Genomic DNA, 23,876 nt, shown 5'->3' with positions numbered 1-23,876 from the left:
CAAACAATCCGGTTTTTGGTTACATGAATAATACTCTCGTTTTGATACAAACTTAAATAAAATTTAAAATATTCTTGCAATATATACAAATTTTGTAATAGGTTAATACAGATTTCGACGTTTCTTCTTTACAATGATTTTAGCTTTGGTTACTGTACATGGATTTTTCTGGTAGAGTAACCGAGTAACCACAGCCGTAGCCACAGTCGCTGGCTCGATTTTACACGTGTGGGCCGTGTGGGCGCTGTGGGCGCTGCGAACGTGCGTTTGTGCGCGACTGTGTGCGCGACTTTTCGCATCTTTCACCCATAATCAGGCGCATCTTTATTAATTTCTGAGCTTACTCTATCATTAAAGTACCATACGACACTCCGTGAGGTGCCTGGTTTTAAACCACTGTGCGATAAAAGCGTGCTAACGCTTCTACGAGTGTACATTGGTTACGATCGTTTCAAACTACCGCACTGGGCCTGCTCTTGGAGGGGAAAAAAAGTATCGCTGGCGCCATGGATTCTGAAGAACGGAACAAATTGATTGAGAAACTTCAGCAGGATACGGAAGATTATCTGGCGAACTGTAAGCCAGGCAAGTACAAGGATGGCTGGAAAGAGGAGACGTGGGAAAAGGTAACACTTGATCTTCCGAGGTCTACGCGTTGCGTGTCCAAGCGCAACTGTTCTGATTGTGTCACCTCGCGGACTGTTGTAGGAAATGGAGGAACACCCGCTGTTCGCGTCTAAACTTCCCGAAGATACCGAGATGCCGCCCTTGGTGGAGGCCCTACAACAGCTGAAGTACGACACAGACATGAACGGTCCCGACGGTGAGCCTTTTTCTTTTCTTTTTTTAGAGTTTAAGAGTAAAGCTATACGCACTACGCCGTGCATCTCGGACGGAAATGGCTATACGCACGACGCGGAGAGCTCGTGCCATTTGAGTCACCCTTTTCGGACGGTGCGTGTATCACTGAAGAGCGGGTTTACAGAACTTCTCTGTCGGGGATATAAGCTCTCATCCTCCGAATTGAATTCTAAAAAGGTTCGGAAGACTCAATCGGAGGAGCCAGTGCTCCTATTAGCCCTACGACCAGAGCGGCTGGCGTGCGAAGTGAGCATCAGGTGCGCGGAGCGTCTAATTTGAAAACTTTGAATAGCCCAGCAAAGCTAAACGTTGCGGATATAACATTTATAGTTCGCCGAAGGCTTAACAAATGGCAACACCTCCTGCATTGTGCGCGGTTCCACATTTAGGTGGTCGCCTTCTAATCTTAACCTTGAAGGACTCGAACATGTAGAGAACAACCAAAGACTTTTCTTATCCTCAGTGCAAGTAGAGAAAACGAGCGATTCTTTTTCAGGGACATTCTACCAATCCTACCTTGCTGATGTACGTCTTTGGCCTTTAGTCCTTTATAAAGACACGCAGTTACCAAAAAGAGTGTTGGATTGCACACGACCAAGCCTGAAAGCCTTATTCCCAATTTGCACGCTACAGCCGCTGAATGAATGAGAACGGCAGCGAGGATGTTTCAGTCGTAGCGCGAGCTTCCTGGTTTCAACAACGCTTGGGAGTCTCTCGAGCCTCGAGCGTGCACGTGCAGCCAAAGCAGGGTGCGAGGCATCGAGCGCCTCCTTAGGGCATTCGAAAGAGGCACCCTGTCATCCTCGTCGATGACTGTAATGTCCATCTTCCAGAGCTGGCAGAGAACTACAAGGAGGATGGCAACAACAACTTCAAGCTGAAGAAGTATCGCTGGGCCGTCGCATCCTACACTGAGGGCCTAAAGCAGAAGTGCACCAACACCGAGCTGAACGCGCAGCTGTACTGCAACAGGGCTGCGGCACACTTCCGCTTGCGTGAGCACTGCCAGTCCTTTCGTTTTCTGGGGCAAGGTTGGAGAACGTGTTTGCGATTGGTGCGATAATGTAGTAACAAAATGCAGCCTGGGTCACACATTTTTAAGAAAAACGTCTCGTGGTACACACACACACATCCATCCATTGCTTTTACTAAGAGACGACAGAGTTGGGTGCCTAATCACCGGACTGAGGGCACTAGTGTGGGATGTATATGATAAGTTTGCCATTTACCCGTGTCGCTCCGTTTCAGAAAACTATGGCTCATCATTGGCAGACGCGGTGTCCGCTCTCAAGCTGAAGCCCAGTTACAACAAGGCCTTAACCCGAGGTTCGTCCAGCTTTCTCGAGACTTTTGGGGCTGACGGCACTGATAATTTGAAGTTTTTACTCTCACTACTGGTGCTTTCTTTATTTCTTAATGTATAGGGTGGTCCAAGTCACCAGGCTCGATCTAAAATGCACCGTAAAAATCGACGCCTGCACGTAGCAATCTAAACTTTTCATCAAAGGTGCAATTCACAGGTCGGTTTTTTCTTGTAAAATTACAAAGCGTAGCTCTCTTTCTGTAAAAAATAAGCCAAGAAACTTGCCAGGCTCTACGGCGGGCAGCAATGCAGACGACGGATCCAGTAACGGGGTGTGTTTGGTGCTCGTATTGATAGATGGCACTACCTCCTTATCGCGACGGCTCGCGACCACCGTTGTTTATTAAAATGAGCATAATCTTCTTGAAATGTACCTTCGGTTAAAAAATAAATGCGGAGAATAAAAGCAACACTTAAAGTAAAAAAATGTGTGTGCATAACTGCGGCACTTTTGCTGCCAACAGTTTTCGTCTGCTTTCTTTCGCTGGTCGGCTGCACCTTCAGAAGCTGCTCCCGACGCCATCTATCAATACGAACGCCAAACACACCCTGTTACTGAACCCCTGTCGTCTGCGTAGACCCTGGTAAGTTTCTTGGCCTTATTTTTTACAGAAAGAGAACTACGCTTTGTAATTTTACAAGAAAAAAACGACCTGTGAAATACACCTTTGATGAAAAGTTTTGATTGCTACGTGCAGGCGTCAATGTTTATGGTCCATTTTAGATCAAACCTGGCGACTTGGACCACCCTATATATAAAAGTGCACTCCAACCAAAAAAGTGTGTATGTCACGGATTTAGCACGGTGTGAGTGATTGCATTACTTAAATTGCATCGCCTCAAATTTCCAAACGAAAGCAGTGGAAATTTTGTAGTTTAGTTCACTGCTAAATGGTTGTCACAACAAGAGAGGTTGTAGAAGTCATGTCACTGCTGCAGGAGGAGAGAAAGCGTGTAACAGTAGGAACAAGTGCTCAGAGTAGCCAACTGGACCTCACGATATTGTGTTTGTACTAATAGTGTTGTGCACTGTGCAAAGTTCTCTTGATTGTCAATGTCATGGATAGTGACCCACACTTGAGGCCTCTACATGATCTTTAGTGGCAATTCTTGACTTCCTTATATGCAGCCGCACTGTGCTCCTGGGGGTTGAAACGTGCACAGGACTGTCTCGAATGGTGCAGCAAAATATTGAAGGTGAATTTTTTGCCCAACTTCTAGTTCAGCCAATAATGGGGGGAAGACATGCACAAAGGCATGCCGACGATAAAGCTGGCATATCAAATGGATGATTTTTATGGTTTACGATAACCAATTCTCTGACCATGCATATTTGGTTGATTACTGTATAAAGAATAAAAAGTGTAGAGGACGGGAAACAATGAAAAAAAGATGGAGCTTTTGCCGAGGAAAAGGTTTTTTTACAGAAAATACCGATCCCGTGTCTATCGTCCTTTTTCGGCGATTAATTAAGCTTCTATTTTGCATTTTGAAACACCTGCTTGCTGCGTAGCGTAAGCACTCACTAACAATTTTTTTTTGCGCTCAATTATTGTCAGCCTCACCACATACCATGTTTGTGTTTCACTCGAAGCTGGAGCCTGGCAATGCCATCATGCTGGATCTCAAAGACAAGGCTGAGAAACAAGTGGTATGTTGACTTTTTTACTCCCACTTTTGAGAAGTGGTCACTTCAACGGAGTACTTTCTCCCTGAAATTGCAGGAGGTAGTGAATTAACCCCTTAAGTGCCAAATTTTTTTCCCCAAAAGTAACCTAAAAGTGCCAGATTTTTTTTTTATTTTGAATTGTTACTCTAGTATTACACATCAAGTTTGAAAAGTTTATTACGCGTAAGTCAGCGGAGGCGAAAAAAATATTTGCCTACTAATACGAGTGCTGCCATCTATGATCAGCGCCGCAAAACTACTGAGGGCAACCGAAAAAACCACTGGACGAGCTGAGCTCGTGCACGGCATTTTTAGCCAGGAAGTGGCCGACCATCTCAGCTCGTCCAAGACACTTAAGGGGTTAAATGTCAGCGGAGCAAAGAGCCAAGCATGCCTCTTTGCCAAGAATATAAAGTCCTAAAGTGAGTTCTTATCCTAAGAAACTCTTTGGGAGCTCTAACCACAAGGAGATGTTCTATCCGAAAAAGTTTCTATCCTACACTTCTCTAGAATATGCGTTACTACTTACTGGACATGAGGTCCAAATCAGGGAAATGAGACTACCGTAATATTCCGAGAGAACGCCCACCGAAACTACCAAGATATTGAGTAAAAAATACGGGAGGATGGGCAAACTTTTGGGTCAAGTGCCAAAAATTATATAAAAGTGGGCGCATTTGACACGTCAGTGGTATATCCGCGTTTGTTCCTCTCGTCATCGCTGAACCCATCGAAAGACGCATCGCCGTTGTGGTTGAAGACGAGTTACAGTGCTTCATCCTACATTCTCTCCCAAGCTTTGGGTCTCATCTCCAGTTCGCCGCTAACAGATGCCAGGCGGTGGTTCAAATCGCCGTCTTCTGAGCCGTCGAGGCGTGTGGAGATGCCACAGCGCTTGAAAGATGTCAGGACAGTATCCTCCGACAGAGATGCCCAAGCCTCGGACACAAAGCCGACAACATCCTGGCGGTGACAGCCCCTTCCCGCAAGGAGGAGGACCAACGATTCCCGAAAGCATCCTTGAAAGGCGTTATCCAACACATGTCCGCTGGCTGGAGGATGGGCGCGCACTCGCTCGCCAGGAATGAAGACAACGTCGGTTTCCTTTGTGTCGAGGGCCTCTCGCACTGCCTCTGGCGTACAAATGGGTGCCTAATCCAAAATCAGTAACGAGCTGGACGAGAATGACGAAAATATTTTTGTCATTCTTGTCCAGCCCGCTTGCACCTTTGCATTTAATTGCATTATAACCAAGGTTGAATGTTGTTTAAAATTTTCTTTGTGGCGTTTTCGTGTGTTTTTGCAGAAGCAGGAGGAACGCGACAGACGTAAAGAGCAGCAACGGGCAAAACGGGAAGCTGCAAAGGCCGCTGCATTGAGGTCGGCACTTGCGGTGGGTTTCTTCCAACTGACTTGGCCTCGCCACTATTGGATGGAAAGAGACGTACGGAAAGGAAGGAAAGCGTTATGCGCGATGCAATTGCCTCTTTGTGTCCGAGCGAGATAGACAGTGGCGGTGCCGGCACCTCGCTGCCGTCCGTTCTGACGCAGTGGCCGTGTACCGAGACTCGTTGACACGCTCTAGTCCAGGTTTCTGGCCCGTGCCTCACTGGGACGCGGCCCGAGGGCAACGGTCTTTGAGCCCAGGCCCCGTTCCCATGTCTCGAGCGCTTGTCTCATGTCGCCGCTTCATTTAGGCTCGAAACTTGGCTATGCTCTAATAACATATTCACATAGTTTATACTATACTGTTTTAGAGCGCAGCTCTTAGGGGCCCGTTTCAGGCTTGAGCGGCGTCGCCGTCGGCGTAACCGCGAGGTCACGTGACCCCCCCCCCCCCCCTTGAGGTCACGTGACCCACCCAGGTCACGTGACACCCCGAGGTCACGTGACACCCCGAGGTCACGTGACCCCCCAGGTCACGTGACACCCCCTAAGGTCACGTGACCCCCGAGGTCACGTGACCCCCAAAGTTCACGTGAGCCCCTGAGGTCACGTGACCCCATTAGGTCACGTGACCCCATTAGGTCACGTGACCCCATTAGGTCACGTGACCCCATTAGGTCACGTGACCCATTAGGTCACGTGACCCCTTAGGTCACATGACCTCAAGGAGTCCCCTATCCCTCAGTACGCTTCCATCTTCCTCCTCAAGAGCTGCGCTCTAACCGGCGTTACAGGTAATTGTAAACGGCTTTCATTTTTTATTTGCTTTGTGTCTTTTTGGGTTTTGCTTTCCAGCTTTTCATCACGTTAAATCCATCTGTATGACGACAGACTTTTTGTTATATTATCCAAACTCAAGGAGAGTGTGCGAGTGTAGTTGCACGAGCTGTGTGTCCTGCCTTCTGCAACAGTAACTGTTCTAAAGCAAGAATACCATACTGCACACCCGTTCATCATTATCTTAATTTGGTTGTTTACTTGGAACATTTAATATGAATAAAGTGAACGCGCGCGGCACGTGTGCTTACATTCCCAAGATTCTTTTCGATCCCTGCAGTGATGGAAGTGTTGCGCTATTTGCGCCAAATAGTGCCATGAACGAAAGTCTGCTACATCTTGTGCCAAAATGCCATTTTTGCTAAGAATTGTGCCACACCTGCACCAAGATGGGCTTAAAGCAAAAAAAATTAATGTTTTATTATTGGTGAACCCTAATATTTGGAGAAGTAGGAAAGAAAATTTGTGCAAATATTAATTTTTCGGCGTCTCTACTTACCATATAGTTTGTTTCATCTTAGGACAGAGCACAGTCGAAGGCTGGAACGCATGCAACCACAAGCACACATACTAAAGGCGCAAGTCACAGGACATATGCTGCACTTGATTGGTTCAGCCGATGAAAGAACTCGTGCAAGAGGATGACGAATGCCATGATGTGGCGCTTTGATGCTGCGGATCAACGGGCCAGAGCCGTTGATGCTGGGCATCAACCGTTCTGGGCGGTTGATGCGCTGGCTGGTTGATCGCCGACGCCGTCTAAATTTCTAGACGATGTCAGGAACTAAGGGTCCCGAGGAAACTTTGCGAGATAGGAGGACTGCCGATTGCGGCAACCGTGATAAAACAGAACCAGGGTCTTGCACTCCTGATAAGATCACTCAATTATCATTTCTACCACATGCCTTCGATCTCTGGCTGCAGAATACCGCTGGCACTTGCGCCGCTCACATACAACCTTCGCTTTTCACTAGCGTGCATGCGTCGAGCTTCACTGCTTTGCACCGGAGTGCTAGGAGCAGCGACTGATCTGGAGGAGTGCCTGGCTTGGGCACGATAGGCACGCAAATTATTATCAGGAATATTACGGGTCGAACTTCTTTGTCCTAATTGTGAGTTATTCTCTAATCTAAAAAAAGAAGAAAAACAGCACAGAAAGAAAGAGAAAAAAACGAGGGTCTATATATATATATTTGAATAAAAACCGTAGCCACAGTAGTTCCTGTGCAGCTGTCGATCAAAAGAGCAGCGAACTTCGACGTAACCCTGGTTCCTACACCGCTAAAGAGCAGTGTCACCTTTAAAGCGCGAGTGTAGGCGTTAACAATATTTTTGGGCGGTTGTCTTTGCAGTTAACAACATTAGAGTGTCAAGTTTGGTAGGTTTATTAAACTTACGGGACACATTTTTATTGGTAGACATGTTAGCAGATAAGCTGGTTCTTGCTGGCATTTTACAGAAATTATATTGAAAGGCAAAAAAAACTACCGAGTGTAAAATGGAGGAGAGAGCGGATTTATCCCAATGAAGTGTTGCACTATGATTCCCTCTTTAACCATTTTTTTATTATCCATTGTAAATGAAACCTACTCTGACTAGAGCCTTATTTAAGAAGACTGTGTTTCTTTTATGCCCTATCTATTTTTATCACAAACGGTAATAACTATATACCACTGAAGTATCAAAGAGGAACCCTCGATCACTATCATAAATGAACTTGTTGAGATGCAATCACTTTTTCATTCTCAAAGTGATGTGCTAAGAGATGTATGCATCTGTTCCAAAAACGTCAGCAGCTGCTCCACACCAATATTTTACCTGCTACAGAACCTGTTTTGAAAGGTCAAATGCCGCTCACTGTGCTGGGGTAATTCAGCCAAAGGTCTATTCCGCTACTAGGCTGCAAATGTGAGCTGTTTGCTCGAGGACGCACCTCGGCTGCACAAGCTCTCTCTCAGCAGGAAGAACTGTCAAAGATAGAGCTATGAGCTCAGCATTCTTGCTTTCAGAAAGTATTACCATTAAAATACTAGTATTTTCTTAGACTGTTGCTGCAAATATTGTCAAAGAAACAAGAACTGTCGTATGAAGATTTTTTTTTTCTTTTTTTCGAGACACTAAATTTAAATTATTTTTCTGTGAATTGAGCAATGGGAATGACAGTTTGCTTTCTCCCGTGTTCTACTATCTCCAAAAAATGCCAGCACGATGGTGGGGCGGTGCCAGTTTGATTCTTGTTGTCGCATCATGTGAGGGCCCAAAGGAAGTCCTAAAACAAGTAAAAGCTAAAGATGGGCAAAACTGGAAGTTTACAAGATGAAGAGAGTACAAGATCAAATATCTCGTCCCCCCCAGCTTACGTTGGCCCTCGACTTTTCTCCAGGGAATATCTGGCCTCCGCATTCAATGAGTTTGAGACCGCTGCTCTAGTCACTTGAAGGCTGTGCTCAGAGTGTGTGTGCTCCCCATTGTCCGACATCACGTTCCATCACGTTGCATGACATTTATTTACGCACCCGCATCTCGTCAGTGCCGCCTTTCTGTTGTCTAGAGCCGCACAGGTACCTTTCTGAGCTTTAGGTAAGGCTTCAGGACACTCGGACGTCTGTTGGCGAGCAGGTGGATGGAAAGTGGTTTGCAAATTTTCTGTCAAGCACTTGCATGCAGAAGCTGGTGACAACAGGCAATGGTGTCGCTAACCCGCAACATAACTGAAGTATGGTTACTCTAAAGCGCAGCTTGGTTAGTGACTTCCCTAGAGCCGCTACACGTTTCCACAGTGCCGGGCATTGCACACTCCCCGAGAATCCAGTGTTTCTCGGTTTTCTGCCGCAGGAGCGAGGGATCAAAGTGCCCGAGGCGGAAGAAGAAGCGGCGGAGGCGTTGGAGCGGCTGACGCCCACTCATCCCGCTCTCCAGAGCCACAGGGTGCACCTGTCGGACGACGGGGCTGATCTCGTGTGGCCCGCAATCTTCCTCTACCCGGAGACAATGGAGTCTGACTTTGTGCAGCAGTTTGACGAGCGCAGCACCTTTGGGGAGCAGACAGACGTCCTTTTCGGGGACCCCGGCAACCAGCCCGAGTGGAATGCGGACGGTCGCTATGCCCCAGGGAAGGTCACGGTGCGTGCCAATTCTATCCTTTATTGGTCGTTCAAGTGTGCAAAAGTATGAACTACATGAAAACGCCGTTCGAATTAAGCGGCTTTTGAATACACTGAAGACGTAGCGAAACCACAAAATTTTTAAACCTTGTTTGAATTAACCAGAACTAATAAATATCCGAGTTTGAATTATCGCGATCCACTGTATGTACATTTGATCTCGCAAGCACCACAAAACCTTCGCTCTGAGATGCAGTTTCAGCGTCACCTCACAGATGGTACCAGCGTGCCAGTGTGTTCTCTCCTCGTAACAGATTTCAGGAACTCACTCGTAAGCAAACGCCTGTGTGTGAGCAGGCCTTAATTTGACGGAGAATGGTTGCCACGGCAAAGTATACCGAGCTTTCGACGTGCCACATTTTAAAAAGCCCCGATGGTTTTAAATATTAACCCAAGTGGATGTTGCTCAAACGTCCGTCATGGGGACTTAAGCCGTGGCATTTGTGAGTTCCGAGTTTGTGCTAATTTTTTCAACAATTTATCTTAATTGAGACTCGAAGATGAAGAAGTGGAGAGGAACGAGTCTCGAGTTTTAATTGATCTGGACCCACGCCAGGTGGCCTGCACACTAGCCCTTTCGTCAACTCATTACGTTTGCTGAATCTAGAGCAAGCTTTTCTGTCTGGGAGATTCTGAAAGGGAAAGTTAGGAATTGAGTTATGGTGGACAGGGCACGCAGCCTTGCATATCGGAACGGTAGGCTGGAGTCACAAGGACCGGTGTGCTCACGCAGTTGGTCTCGCATCACCCATAGCCTTGTGCAGCGCAAGGAAAGCTGTGAGGCAGATTCATAACGTCCATTGAGTAATTCTCCCATGTCTGCAGATTCAGTTTTAGACCCGAAGGACTGCCACATTCGTGGAGTGTATGTGACTAAATAGATGCAGTATAGAAAGGTCAGAGAATACCCATCTGTATTGTTTAGAGCTCTTTGTTTTCTATTTCCAGGTTTGGTTCAAACACAAGCTCTCTGGGGTGCCTGTGCCAGTCCTTTCTACCTGTACTCTCAAGGAAATCATTCTTGACAAAAGGCAAGTAGTGGTTCTTTATTCAGCATACTGCCAGTCTTCCGTTGAGAGCTCATTGCAGGGAGTGGGAAATCAAATTTAAAGGGATAATGAAGGCAATTTCGGACATCTGTTTAGCGATTGAACTGGGTTCCAGGCACGTCTCAGGCCATGTTGCCCAAATTTCAGCCGAAACCGGCGCTTGTGTGCCGGTTCAAATCAATTAAACAGCCACGGTAATAATCGTACCGGGATAGACTGGGGCGGCGCCCCGAGAGTTGCGGCAGAAGCCAGGAGAAGCAGAGCTCACGTGACCGATGCGGGGCCAAGAAGCGTGACGTCACAAGAGACGCGTCGGCGATTGGTCGAAACGAGAGACGTGCCCTCGGCCACGTTTCGGTTCGAGATCTTTAGGAATACTGTTCTAATTTCCGCTCGAATAACCTTGAAAGGTATAAATCGGACCGGAAATGAATACTAAACTGAAAATAAAGCAGCATGATTCTTTTTTTTTCACTACGCTGGACGCGAAACGGCCAACAAGCAACTATGGGCAAACAAAATAAAATAAAAAAAAGAACACGGTACTCGAAGGATTCTCCAAAATGGTAGTCATGCCAAATTTGTGCGCTGTAGATGGCTGTTCTAACAGTCGACCGAAGACCAGTTTTTCGTTTGGGCGACGCTAGTTTTTACGTGTGGGTTGCTGTTTGTGTTCTTTGACGATGAAAAGAGGACGTCCGACTTTGGTGAAAATCAAAAATGGGGCTGTTTATTTTCTCCTTCTTGGGGAGCGTCCCCTGCGGAGAAACCAGTTCCCGGAACGGCCGGATCGCTGCCGCTTTCCCCTCGGCATCTCCCCCGCGTCCCTGTCCTTCGGCATGCGGGCCGCTCGTTACCAGCTGGGCGGTCTCCGTCGGGGGATGGCGGAGGCCGCCACACACATTCTTCCGTTCCGTTTGTGTTGGGTCACTAAACAGAAGCTCGAACTCGCTCGCGAGAGTGGCATTGCCGTCCATGTTGGCAGATTCGACGAAACGACCGCGCCACCGCGCTGCTATAACCCACCGCGGTAACCAGAAGCTCGATCTAAATACTGCCGATACCGACTATTCGCACTTGACGTCACTCCCTATGTCACCTCCGTTTTCGGAGGCCCAGAAACAAGAATGGAGATTGTTCAGTTTCGGTTTCTTTACCTCTTTCGTAAGCACAAAAATATACATCACAAATGTCTACAAAAAATTAGGCAGCACGCTTTGTTCCCAAGAAGCATAAAAACATCATTTAAAAAAAATTAAATAAAATTGTCTTCATTGTCGCTTTAAAGGGCAACTCCGCTCGATTTCGGAAATTTTGAGATAGTGGGTGATATAAACGTGAAAAGTGCTTCAAAACAACCCTAGACCGTTTGTCTCATTAAAAGCAAAATATTTTTCGTGCGATTTGTTATTTACCATAATCGCAAACCGAAACTGAAACTTCGGCACAGCCGGACAACATTGTACCCTCAACGTCAGTTGCATACGTACCCACGTGAAATACAATGGGTCACGTAATCTACCAGCGGTAACCCAGGAAGGACGCGGATGCGAGGGGAAGAACGAGGAGGGAGGAGGGAGGGCGGGCCTAGCCGCGGCCGCGAACAGGGAACGCAAGCAGCGACGAAGCAGGCTATGTAGGCGGCAACCGAGGCGGTTAGCAAATAGTATTTGCGGTTAGTCTGTTGGCACCGGTTGGCATGTATGTCAGCGAAACTCATCCCGTAGAACTCTCTCTCTCTCTTTTTGTTTCTCTTGTTCTCATTCATTTTTTTTTTCTTTGTCTGTCTCGCTTCTTTGCTTGCTCAGACGTGGAGCGCGTCCGTAGCGCCGCCTGGTAAGCTATCCCTGGAAAAGAAAATACAAAAAAAAAACTGCGTATGCAACAGACGTCAGCCACAACGGAAGTACAACGTTGGCTGCGCCGCACCTCGCCTGCTAAATTAGCGGATTTTGGTGACTTCGCGCATCTCAGTTTTTGTCGGCCGGTTTAGTAATCTTTTAGGTGGTATTACGTTATAATATTTGACATTCGGTTTCTCTAGATGATACTAAAGAGAGTCTCAGTGTTTGCTAACAACTGAGAATGAAGCGGAGTTTCCCTTTAAGGAAACAAGCAAGAGCTGTATTTGCACAGAAACTGTCTGGAGTAGCAGTGCCTCATATGTATACAGTGAAACCCATTTAGAACAAACCCACGTACACGAATTATTGTCTATATCGAATTCACGGAAAATTTAAATAAAAATGCATGTAAAAAGTACTTTTTATAACGAACAACATATTGGCTATATCGAACTTTTTCCCCCCGGAGAAGGCTTCCAAAAACGCGCAAACAATCGTCTTCTAGCCTGTATCTTCACCTCCAAAAAAAGGTAGTAAAGAAAATTCCAAAGGCTCATGTTGCGAACAAAATTGAGCTAAGAGAAGCGATTCAGAAGTTGAAAAAGCTAAAAAATACACTCTGCTCGCATGCACAGAAAAAAAAAAAAAAAAGCTTTTCATTGCAAAACGGTTTTTTCTTGAAGAGAAGCAATGCAGAAGGGGAGATAAACTAAAAATCAAACTCTGCAAGTATGCAAAAAAAAAAATCTTTTTAGCGCGTTGTTACAAGGCGGAAGCGAAGAAATGAGAAAGAAAGTGAAACTCTCGCCTTGAAACGAAGGCATCGTGGAGGTTCGTTGTAAATGGTTTTTGCTATATTGAATTACTTGTTATATCGAACTGATCGTAGCGTTTCCTGCTGTTCGTTATAAAAGGGTTTGACTGTACATCCTATGCATGCCCACTTCCTCAGGTGGCTTGCTTCGTCTACGTTCACTAGTGCATTGCAGTGAAGCTGCAGAGTGTAGAGTCTGCTCACAATCTGAGCAGACTCACTATTGCATTCTAGTTACACTATTGCATTAGTTACCAGCAAATGTATGGAAATACCTTGCAAGCAGGGCTAGTGTCTCTGTTATACTACACTGTAGAGATACTATCCACAGCCAGTCTATTGGAACTTGGTTCCTTCTTAAAAGTGCAAGCACAACTAACATTGTTGTTTGAGATTCTTCTTTTACTCCATCTGTGTCATTGCACTGTTTGTACTTTTAAGAATGAACCAGCTAACCCACTTTTCTATGTTATTAAACTTCATTTCTATCGCTTTGGGCCCTTTTCATTGTTTCAGCACTGTTTTTTGTCAGTCTCCTTTTGCTCTGTCCGTCTTGTTCTGCTGTTTGTACTTGCAAGCTTGCTTGGAAGTAGAAACACCTTGCTGAAAGAGTGCACCACTGCTTACCGTAAAATCCTGAGAGATAACCCACCTAACATCAAGAGCAAATCAGGTGAATAGATGGAGTGGCCTAACTTTCGGTGTACAATGAAGAAAATTTTAAAACATTACTATTTTTAGGTCATGTTCCTTTCAAGCTTGTTATGGTGGCGAGGGGCAACGAAGCAAAGATGACTGTACTTCCCAGCTAGCAACGTTCGCTTATATTCCACCATAGCTAACTAGCCACATTTACGCCGAGGTCATCATTGACCCCAATAGTACTATTATTAGAAGTCGGGTATCTTTCGGTGTTTAAAAAAAAATAGCAAATCAAGCCAAAAATAGGGGTGGGCTATCTTTCGGGGGTGGGGCATCTCTCGGAATTTTACGGTATATCCGAATCCACCATAAGCCAAAACTCAAAAGGACCACGAAATGAATTTTCCACACTGAATAATAGTGCTCAGGGTAGGCACTTCACATTCATAAACCACTAAAGAAAATCAATCCTTGCTCGCGTGCACATTTTTTTTTTTTTGGGGGGGGGGGGGCACATTTTTGAGGTTAATTTTCAACTAAGTGTTTTCCCGGCCCCCCAACTGAAAACTCTCGCAACCCTCAACGAAGCCAACTAGAAAATGATCTTCTGACGACTGATACTCTACTAAGTTGTGCTTGTCAAAGTTAGCAACACAGAAAAGACAACGAAACCATCTAGTAGTCTCAACGAGAAAATGCCACTCGGGGGAGAAGGGCTATCCGGTTTCTTGCCAGCCAGCTTTTTTCTTAATGGCAGTAATAGAGAACCAACCAAGCCTGCCAAGTCGGCCTCTTACGATGAGAATAGAGGGAACTTGTAGCTCATTCTGGTTAAATTTTTTGAAACCTGTTGGGAGAGTGAAATCTCTCTGAACATTCAAACAAGGCTCTTGGGAGACCGAAATCTTTCAGAATTATTAAAAATTGTAAAATCCGAAATTGGTCATCTAAAATTAAGTTTTTGCCACACTCAGATTGTTAAGCACCTCTTTGCATAGCGTTAATCCCCAATTCGACTGGAAAGTACATAAATATGCTTTTTTAAACTAGAACTGCGAGCACTATTTTTTCTTAGTTTGATGTTTTTCTTCTTTTTACGTTACAACACTGAACTTGCTGTTGTTGAACTGTCACAAAAAGATCCTCCCAGTGATGCTGTTTGTTTTTCTTTATCATTATTTGCCAGAATATATGTAGCAATCATTGTTGAGAGCAGTGATGTGATTGCTGCGCCAATTGCGCCAAACTGCGCCAAGGGGCTAACCCTGCTACATTTTGCTACATTTTGCCAAAATATGGGTAATCTGCGCCAAGCCTGCGCCAAAGGATCAGTTTTGGACACATTCCGAAACCGAAACTAAACTGAGTACCGTAATTGAGCATGCGTGAGCTAGGTGGCGCAAGCGGCCACCCGACACGAAGTACCCTGCATCAATTGTTACATTGTAACCCTGGAGCCGGGGAAAAGGGACGTAGGACAGGCACAAAACTCCAATGTCAGTATTGAACCAGCTCGCCTGCACCCTTGCTTTAGTTACATCAATCGTCCATCCGGTCGCGCATGGGTTTTCCCGCCGTGTCTTCTTTCGCGCCCTCGTCGTCTCGTAAATCTCGTCTCGCGTTTTTTAAAAATTTTTTTTAACCATAGATGCGGGCGTGTGCGGACGCTCCGACGCTAACGTGCTAGGTACCAGCCATGCCGTCACACTTTGAAACGAAATTACGTTTTGCGCGGCGAAAGTTACTTTTTGAGCTGAAGCTCTCGCTTCTGCAAGCAACGGCCGTGGGAAAACAATATTTGGTCCCTGCTTGCCAGTCCGCATGTCGCTACAGATATGGAGCTTCCTAAACTGAAACATAAGGACCGCCGCATGTTCATCAACATTCCTGTTTTTGTTTAAAACATACGCTACTACAAAAAATCCCTCGTTAGTTCGGAGACTGCTGTGTCTAAGTGTTGATTGCCTAGGTTTCTCTTGGGTGGCTTTCTTTCGAGAGGGACCCCAGTACATGAAAAATCTGTCGCGCAAGAAAGTTGGTGAAGAGAAGTGAGCTAAAGAAAAAAAGGTAATGTCTGCACGCCGAACCCCCACTGCGCGCTTGTCTGTCTCGAGTTCAATCGTTGCACAAAGCACTCCAAAACGTTTTGACGTTGACTTGTCCTGCATCGATGCGCTCAGATTCTTTTTTTCTGTATGTTTAGCTTGTACCTCGCCTGCCGGCCTTGCAAGCACGCGTCGCTGGACTGTTGTTTTTTTTTCGCATGCTGGGCAGTTACATTTTGCATATAGTTTTGGAAACCAGTTGGCGACAGAGCGGAGAGGCATGGTTTCGGTTTCGATCAAACAGCCGTCTCCGCTCGCACGACGAAGCACGTGCAGCTGCAAGCCTGCCGAAGTTGCCCTGGCGTGCATGCGAACATGATTGCACGACAGAGGCACCAGCCGGGACTCTTGCAATGCACTGCTTCACGTTTACTTTTGACGAAAACCTGGCACGTCTGGAATCTGTAAAACGGTGGCAAGCGGTTTTTCAGAATTGCTCGGCAACGCCTACCGCACTGTATACTTGTGGGATGTCTCAATGTCTCTTTGGAGACATTGAAAGTGGACATTCATAACTAGCCTAAGCCAAAACGAAGCTTGCAGCAGCTTTGCAAAAAGTTTTGAAAAGCAAAAAGTACCCGCTAGTTGTAATGCACCTTTTTCTTGTGTGCAATTTCGCATTACACTGCAGTAGCTATGTGTTTCATCAGTCGGGGACTGGTTCCATTTATTATATTATATCACTAGTCAACCTAATGCTGTGATATTTACTACTAAGCTGGTCATTTTCAAATAAATTTTAATATGTGAAGATTGGTTTTCAAATAAATTTGAATATGTGAAGTTTGGTTCTTATCTATCTATAGTGGGTACATATATATGTATCACTTAACTGAAGCATTTACGAATTCTGTCATGTCATTGACATTTCAGTTACATCTTGAGAGACTCCTAGGTGGTCGAACTTGACTATAATTCGTTCATTTCGGCGAGCAAAGTGGTCTTCGTTTGTCCAGCACCTAAAACACATATAGTTTTTTTTTTTTTTTTTCTAAGAATATTTGTTTCGAAAGCTACTTTTGGTGCTTCGAAACACTGTTTTGACTGCTCCAAAAGCCACTTTTGCTGCTCCAAAACACTGTTTTGGCTGCTCCGAAAGGTGCTCCAAAACGGTTTAGGCCAATCACATCACTGAGAGAGCAGAATATATAATTTGGAAGTTCACAAACATTTCACCGTCTCTTGAAAAGACTAAAATCAGCATTACTGGCCAAAGAAAGTCTCTGACATTGCAGCCAGATTTGTCTTGTTTGCCGTCGTCTAGGTAAAATGCTCTGAATACTACATAGATTGTTTTCAGTAGCCTGGTATCAGTCGCCGACCGATTTATCGGATGGCAATGATTTGTACCGGTTCCATATTTTGGACCTAGACGAGAAACCGTGACCTACCCGATAGAAATAGTGCATATTCACAACCGCCATTTCGGATAGCTTGAAGTCCAAATGTTTGATTTTTTGGACAAAATTGTTGCGAGCAATCAGCAAAAGACACCTTCGAGAAGCCACCATTCTAGATTCTGTGTTGGTCGCACATGGATTGGCTTGGTTTGGCAGCGCTACCTGAGTACTGCCAAGTCCTACTGCTAGGTGACGCTTAAGGCGCATTCACACTGAGCAAAAAACGCCCGTTGCGGTTGACGTCGACGCCGGCGTCGTAAAATACGAAGCAGTCACACAGGGCCACCCGACGGCAGCGTCTTCTTGGGGAACCTCGCATTTGTCGAGAGAACACGGAATATCTTTATTCGTCTGCTTCGCACGATCGTTGTTGCCTTGCCTTTGTGATTGCATATGTGGTGGGAGACAACCATTTCCACTGAATGGACAGCGGCGATGATTACATGTAGTACCAGGGGTGGCCATGCTGACCCGGCCCGAGAGCCGCAAACAAAACCACGAAACTTCCAAGAGCCGCAGGGGGGGGGGGGGGGGTCAAACTTTTGTCCAGAGCAATAAACGAAACTCAAACTACTTTCAATCTATCCGAGTCAAAAGCAGTCAAACTGCCCGTAAGATAGCTGTAGCACAAGACTACCAAACCGCAACCTGTCTTTCGATTTAAAATGCGTTCCCTTTCCCCTTTTGGGGAAGTGCTCGTCTGACCAAGAGGGAGGCAGGGGAGTGTGTGTGTGGGAGGGCTCGGGGATGGAGCCGCGAGTCGCACTTTAACACGTGAAGAGCCGCAGCTTGGCCACCCCTGACATATACGTTTACACTTCGGTTATATGCAGCATTGGCGAAAGGCACGGACTCGAGTGGGCAGCTTCAGAAGGTGCTGTTTTGCCGCGTTTTTGTGCAAAACAAAGCATGGTGCTACGCCGGCGCATCCCACAGCCTTCGCGTCCGTACCTTTAACACTGCACGCATTTTGTGCCAGAGTGTTCTCGATGGAGAATTGTTGTATTCCGTAGTGGTGAGTGCACACAAAGACTACACAACACATTGAGAGTGATCGCTACTGCACAGTCGGAGGTCGGAACCGTCGGAACACGCCGCGAACTTCGGTAGCAGCTTTCACGCAAACGATGAAGACTAGTTTCCCAGCGTCGTACACCCACATAAAACACTGCTCACAGACAGATGTTCCAATCGGCTTGCTTCTCTCCACACTGAAATGCTTCCAGCCACGTTTGGCGAGTGCACGAATCCCCCGACCCCTCTGCCTTTTCGCCTTCATTGTGGGTCGAAAATAAAAACAGTGAAAACATGTCCTAACCGGAAAAGGCCGACACGTCACGTCCGGACGCTTGCTGATTGGTTCAAGCGCGCGCGTCGAGGGAAAAATTGGGATCCGAGGGGTGTCGTCTCACTGCGTCATCCTCCTCGGCGCGTGACTTTTTTCAATACAAAAATAAGCAAAAAATTCACCCCACGAGACGTGTGTTTCCACTGTGAATGCGCCTTTAGGGCTCTCTAGCTGCGCGTCATTATCATCATCATTGTCACCATTTTTCTCTGTTCGTTCGCCTTTCTGTAGTCGTGGACTCTCGCCTCTCATCTCGTCTCGGTGAATCATGTTTTCAGACTACGCTGGCTCGGACGTCATGGCCCCATCTGTTTTTCCGTCGCCGCGAAGTGTCGCTAAGAAGCACGAAAGTGCTAGACCATAACGCTAAAAAAGAAGGCAGCGATTTTCGAGCTAATAGAAAGTGGCCAAACGCAAGCGGAGGCTTAACCTGAAGCAAGGCACTATTGACGGCCTTTTTAACCTCGCTTAGACGTATTGGAGGCGAGCTTTTAATGTGCCGATTTTTCGGACTGCCCTATTATTCGGACGTTTTTTTGGTCCCTGCAAAGTCCGAAAAATCGGTCGGCGACGTAGCTGCGTAGAAATTAACTCCATATTTGGAAGAAGCCCCGCAAGATACATTCGCTAAGTGGAGGACTTCGAGGTTGGGTCATAAATGAGAGAACAGTATGCAGGCTGAATCATACTGACAAGGATCAGGGAGCGGAGAATATTCCGCACAATAACTACACTCAGTAAGTGGTTTGTGCAAGATTTTTCACAATTTTTATTATCTAGATTCTTATTATTTTTTTTCTTTGCTATTTTTAATGTGTTTTATTTAATATTTATTTTATTATCTTCACTCAAAACGTGCCACTCTGGCCTGCATGTTTGCATGCAAAGAAAATCATTGGCCCTTCCAGAGTAGCTGTGCTTGCAGCTCGGTGGCTATACTATCCAACTGCCGCTGCAAGTTTGAGATTCGCTGGGGCGTCTTTCTTACGTCGATTTTACGTGAGCCTCTACAAGCTTTATATATAACCTTAAGGGAAGATGTGAGGCAAAAAATCGAGTTTACGGTATTTCGAAAATTGTTGATTTTTTTGTTTTTCCTCGTTTTATTATCCTCGGACATCGTACTGTTAGGAGTAAAAATATGAAAACAATATTCGCACACGAACTTGGGGAAAAACGTGTCTTACTGTCTCGCAGTGCTCGAAAAATCTCAAGTTTATGCGAATATCCGCCATCTTCGAGAGGCCGTCACTCGGAACAGCAGCACTTTTTACGTACTTCCAATTCGATTTGCAATTGGCAACTCTAAAAGCATGATTTTTGCTTTTGAAACTACTGAAGCAAGTACAAGTTTCAAAAAAGGCGATGCAAACGCGAGTGGAGGAGGTCAGCGGAGGAACGTTTACCGCGGTGTGCTAAGCCTAGCCACGTTAACAGCGACCGTTTTAACGCAATCAATGTTCCGTTTCTGTTTGTTTGCACTGGCTTCCTTCGAAAACAAATAATACAGAACACTGGGCTATGACTCTGCGAGTTCAGTGATGTGCGACATCGTGAGTGGTGTGGTCTGCCCCGGTTGTCAGAAGTCCAGATTTTCTATGCGTTCATGTGTCGGCTGGTAACGCTAGGAATTTTCATTGTCCCTCAAACTACACTGAAAAGAGCAAGTGCCGCGAGTGGGTTTTTTTTTTTTTACGTTTTCATTGAAGCGTGCCGCATTGGATGGGGACGTGTAAGCGCAGAGCGAAACTATGACGGGAGCTCGCGCGAGTTTTACTGTCAACTTCCAAGCAATTCCCGGCCTGCTAGCACCTTTGCTAGCAAGAAAGTTCCTGCCGCTGTCACAGAAACTGTCAAGCGAAACCTTGTGAATACCGAAATGCCGACGTGGTATGAACAGCTATTGTAGCTAATGCCTGACGGCACATGGTGCAAGAGGGGCCAGAAAAGTCACAGCATACAGTGCGAGACGGGTGTCGTATATTGCACTAAGGAACGGTGGATCGGTACGAGAAAGGGTGTAATATGTTGATCGGCTCGGAGCCGGAATCTGTTCTAAGCGTTGGGCGCGGGGCTAGTCTTTGTGCGCAGAAGCGAGACGGCCCAAACGGCTCTGGTGCTCGGTGGGGCTACCTTCAACATCGGGTTCGTTGAGTCCGAATGTTTCCTGAACGCCCTACGTATGTTCTGGCCATGTTTCACGTATTTGCAGAGTATGCATCTCTTGAACTTTCAAATGCACTTTTCTTGATTTGCAACTTTGGGTTGTCTTCACAGTTTGTGCAATCTGTTTTTGGTACTTAGATTCTTCCAATCATAATAAAAAAAAAGTGCATGTATTATCTCAATGATACGAAGAGCACAAATATCTATTTGGAATTCCAATATCTTATGTTTTTTATAAAGAAACTAAATTATAAAAGGCTTAAAAAAAGGCTTTGAAATCTTTTTTTTTTTATTATTAAATTAGAAGTTTGTACACTGCTTTTGGCTAGATACTGGCACTTTACATTTCATAGGGACCATAATAAGCTATTGCACCATGCTCGTTGCAAAAAATTAGTGCTCCTAGATGCCTATGTAGTTGTTTCTGCCTCCGGAAAGAAAACTAAAGAAGCTATATTAAAACTAATACCTGTTTCTTTTTTTTAAATAAACTTTATAATTAGCTGAAGTTTTGTTATTCTAGAGCAAATATTTTTAAAAAAAGAGTCCCCTACTCTCATTTTCCCTTAGCATTGTGCAACGCTCCCAGCGTGCCAGTCGTTCGTGACAATTTTTTCATAGAAAAGGACCGAAAAAACATGTCTGCATTAAAGGCCGACGGTGTTCTGCAGGGAAGGCAATCCTCTTGGCTCTCCCTTCTCCTAAGCTGCAAGGGGTGCCAAGTTGGGGCAACACCTCCTATATAAGAAAGCCCAAGTGCTGAATTTTTGTGCCTCACTAAAGGTCACCGTACTACGGCGTCAACATTCAGCTGGGGCTCTCGCCGATTGGACATCTGTTCTTGTCGAACGATGACTTAGCACTCGTGTCCAACCTATGGCCTAGGATGGCCTTCTTCAGTGGCAAAGGAAAGCACTTAGGCTTTCTTATCTAGAAGATGTTAACTGGGGCAAGGTCAAAAGAGGAAAGCGCGAAGTGTTCGTCAGGCCTTTAGGTAGAAGCTCCAAGACCCTTGCCCTCTCTCACCTTGACTTTGCCTCGCAGGTTTCAGGTGGACAACGGAACCCCGTCCTTCTGGGTCCTTCCAAAAGGCAGTGCCTACGAGGCTCGCTTTCTCAGAGAGACCGGAAAGCAGTGACACCTGGCCACCGTCAACAAAAGCAGCAAACCGCCCCAGTCTTCCCAAATAAAAATGTGACGACGCACACAATGTATTTTTAAAATTGGCAACATTTATTTTCACTTTTTTTCTTCTTTTTGTGGTGAGCAAGGCGCGCAGATAAATAGCTGGAAATGTGGCTCACTGCAATATTGTATTGAAAGCGTATGCACCTTTGTTTGTCGATAATCTGTACGAAAGATTCTATAGGCCTCCGCTGACTTAGATCGGGACGATAAAAGCGCGTCTAAACTCGCGCGACACTCGCGACAGGCGCGCTACTATGCGCGGATTGAGGAATAAATAAGATTAATAAGCAGTTAGCGCGATCTGAAAAAATTTCGGCGAACGAGACGTATGATTGAGATTTTTCTAACCACAGTGCTATTTGCGAAAAGGTACGGCAGAGAACGGGTGCTTTTTTTGCAAAAAGTTGCAGCTAGAAAAGGGCTCAGACCTTCAGCTATCCGTATTTAGTCTCTCCGGAACAATGTCTGCGCAGGTCCTCGTGGGACCTTGTAAAAATATGTTTTGTAACAGTGTTTATCACAATGGCTCTCTAATCTACTATATGGTGCAAAACATCTGTCATTGCTACGACAATCCTCTTGTGCCATTCATCTTGTAACAAACATTTCAGAATCTGGCAAGTTAGCTTCGGCAACAAGACTGTAGTTCAATGTTCATAGCTACCGAAAAAACCAGCATTGTACGCTATTGCTAGCCAAGTGCTACATGTGCTAAACATCTGTTCAAAAAGAGCACTAACTGAACACTTTACATCTTCAGTGACAATCAAGTGTGTCATATCACCGGGGACAAACTTGTTTGTAGCACGGTGCAACAAATATCCAAAATGGGTATGTCTCCTCACTTGTGCTCCATCTCCTCACCCATAATTGCTGCAAGGAGGAAAGGCCAATGTGGAACCAAGGCAGGCAAGGTGTTTTTCTCCTTGCACACTTTCGTGGTGACCTTCAATCTCCATAGACCAATGCTGAGAGAGCTCCATTTTGGATTGTGTTGTTCCTACAGAACAGGCACATGCAGATCATCAATTCTACTATGTGAAATCACATGCAGATGGCCTTTCATCTGAAAGTTCCAAATGTCTGGATCAACATTTTCCGAAAAATTCCAAAATTTGCCTTGGAAAAAAAGTGCCATTGCTATAATTGGGTTGAAAAGAAGCCACCCGGCTTTACAGTGGTATTTCCCCGCAAAGACTATGCTAATACATAATGGGTAATTGTTTTATCTTTGTTCTCCAGAATAAAAGTTCCAGCCTTAGGACAATTTAAACAAATAATCAGTACTGTTTTAATAAAAATGCATCAATTCCCACATACTACGGAAACAAGTTGGATGTTTATACGGCAATATTATCTATACGAAATTTGTGAGATATTCATTAAAAATTTGAAACAATGCTTAATTAGCCATCTGCAATACCAATTCCAGCCAGAATTAAGAATTTTAAGGTGTTTCACAGTTCTGATTCATGCGAGGTGTTGGGGCCGTATGGTTCTGCCGAATGTACAGGGTATAAAAAAAAAAACAAAAAAAAAAACTGTTTGTTTTAGCGCAAAAATAAACTAGGCATCGCCAAACGCTCATTCTCTCCCCAAAGGTAGCGCTAGAGGTCTCAACCAGGTGCCAAAGTTTCAGCCCAATCCGATACCATATTCAAAAGTTATAAATGATTTTCTAAAAATTTCAATGGGAAAATGGCGGCCGACGGAGTTTTTGAATACATGGGGGTTTACGGGCACCGGAAACTGAAAACGGACAAAAGTGGGCTCCATTTTCCCATTGCAATTTTTAGAAAATAACTTTTGAATATGGTATTGGATCGGGCTGAAACTTTGCCATCTGGTTGTGACCTCTAGCGCTACCTTTGGGTGGAGAATGAGCGTTCGGCGATGCCTAGTTTACTTTTGCAATAAAAAAAAGCTGTAAATTTTTTAAAAAATTTTGTGGCACCCTGTAGTTTTAGTTTCCAACAATAAAAGGTGAGCAAATTTTACATTAAAAAATGTACGTCTTTTGCTGCAAAATAAAAACAAAAG

At 45.3% G+C, this 23,876-nt stretch overlaps 1 protein-coding gene across 1 annotated transcript; it reads left to right on the top strand.

The window, feature by feature from the left end:
- Nucleotides 1-198: 198 nt before the first annotated feature.
- On the top strand, nt 199-21,853 carry LOC8029433 (DNA polymerase interacting tetratricopeptide repeat-containing, protein of 47 kDa). Its single transcript, XM_029995151.4, has 10 exons — nt 199-626; nt 709-823; nt 1,695-1,856; nt 2,110-2,187; nt 3,354-3,421; nt 3,819-3,875; nt 5,200-5,286; nt 8,952-9,239; nt 10,229-10,311; nt 21,693-21,853. The coding sequence occupies exons 1-10, from the start codon at nt 507-509 to the stop codon at nt 21,784-21,786; spliced, it is 1,152 nt and encodes a 383-aa protein (XP_029851011.2). The 5' UTR covers nt 199-506; the 3' UTR covers nt 21,787-21,853.
- The last annotated feature ends 2,023 nt before the right edge of the window (nt 21,854-23,876 follow it).

Source organism: Ixodes scapularis, unplaced genomic scaffold (genome assembly GCF_016920785.2).
Source record: "Ixodes scapularis isolate PalLabHiFi unplaced genomic scaffold, ASM1692078v2 PGA_scaffold1__304_contigs__length_218370807, whole genome shotgun sequence".
NCBI classification, from domain to species: domain Eukaryota; kingdom Metazoa; phylum Arthropoda; class Arachnida; order Ixodida; family Ixodidae; genus Ixodes; species Ixodes scapularis.
This window is presented reverse-complemented; position numbering and strand designations above follow the sequence as displayed.

Bases quoted from the DNA above. Each gene is read 5' to 3' on its own strand.
- LOC8029433 (XM_029995151.4), top strand. From the start codon at position 507: ATGGATTCTGAAGAACGGAACAAATTGATTGAGAAACTTCAGCAGGAT. The intron at 1,857-2,109 runs GTGAGCACTGCC...GCTCCGTTTCAG, and splicing joins TGCGGCACACTTCCGCTTGC to AAAACTATGGCTCATCATTG. The intron at 3,422-3,818 runs GTGAATTTTTTG...TTTCACTCGAAG, and splicing joins GGTGCAGCAAAATATTGAAG to CTGGAGCCTGGCAATGCCAT.